Here is an 807-nt window from a genome sequence, read left to right on the forward strand (position 1 = left end):
GGGGGGAAGTCGCGGGGGGGAGGGGGGAGGCGCAGGAAGGGCTTTGTGCAAACTCCGCAAGTCCGGGGACAGGGCGAGAGAGGGGGCGCCGAGATACAAAGGGAAAGGGGGGGTCCACACAAGCACACACATACACGCGCGAGCGCGCACGTCCCGGCGGTCGTCTCCCCAGTCCGAGGGAGCGCCCCAAAGGCGAGTCCCGACGCCTCCTCCCTCAGGCCGGGCGAAACAAAGGAGGCTCGGATCTGGCCTGGACCTGGCCCGGCTCCCCGCACCCACGTACCCACGCACTAACTCCCCACCCCTCCGCCGTAGGGCCCGCAACAGGCCAGGCCCGGCGGAGCCGCGGCCTCGGGTGAAGGAAGAGCAAGCGGCCCGGGGCCGGCGGGGCGGTACTCACCGCTGCAGCACCAGGATGACGGGGAGCCGTTGGGAAACTTGGCCGAGTCCGGGACGATGCAGACGCTGGAGCTGAGGTGAGGGCACTCCATGGCTGGGGAAGGCGGTGGGGGAAGGAAACGGAGGCTCCGGGGACTGGAGGGCGGGGAACCCGGGGGGACAGCGACTGCGGCTTGGTATCCGTTCTCTCTCCGCCCGGCGCTCTGGAGGCGGTGGCGGTTGCGTCCCACAGCCCTCCGCGTCAAAGACAACTGCGCGATCCGGATGCCGGGTTTTCCCACGCGCCCCGCTTGTCTTTCCGACAGCCCGTTCCGGAGAGAGGGCTTCTCCGAGCTCCGGGTTCTAGGAGCCGCTCCCGCGGGGGCGGGGGCAGGTGGCGGGGCGGCAAGGGCCTCCACCCACTCAGCC

The 807-nt window shown here is 70.9% G+C and overlaps 1 protein-coding gene across 2 annotated transcripts in view; it reads right to left on the reverse strand.

The window, feature by feature from the left end:
• USP3 (ubiquitin specific peptidase 3) overlaps positions 1–572 on the reverse strand; it is a 116,213-nt gene extending 115,641 nt beyond the window's left edge. For both annotated transcript variants that reach the window (XM_044665364.1, XM_044665363.1), the window contains exon 1: positions 401–572. In XM_044665364.1, coding sequence (XP_044521299.1) covers positions 401–491 — 91 coding nt within the window. In that variant the 5' untranslated portion in view covers positions 492–572. The remainder of the gene's footprint in view (positions 1–400) is intronic.
• Between the last annotated feature and the right edge of the window lie 235 nt (positions 573–807).

The sequence above is a fragment of the Gracilinanus agilis genome, chromosome 2, assembly GCF_016433145.1.
Source record: "Gracilinanus agilis isolate LMUSP501 chromosome 2, AgileGrace, whole genome shotgun sequence".
Taxonomy (NCBI): Eukaryota; Metazoa; Chordata; class Mammalia; order Didelphimorphia; family Didelphidae; genus Gracilinanus; species Gracilinanus agilis.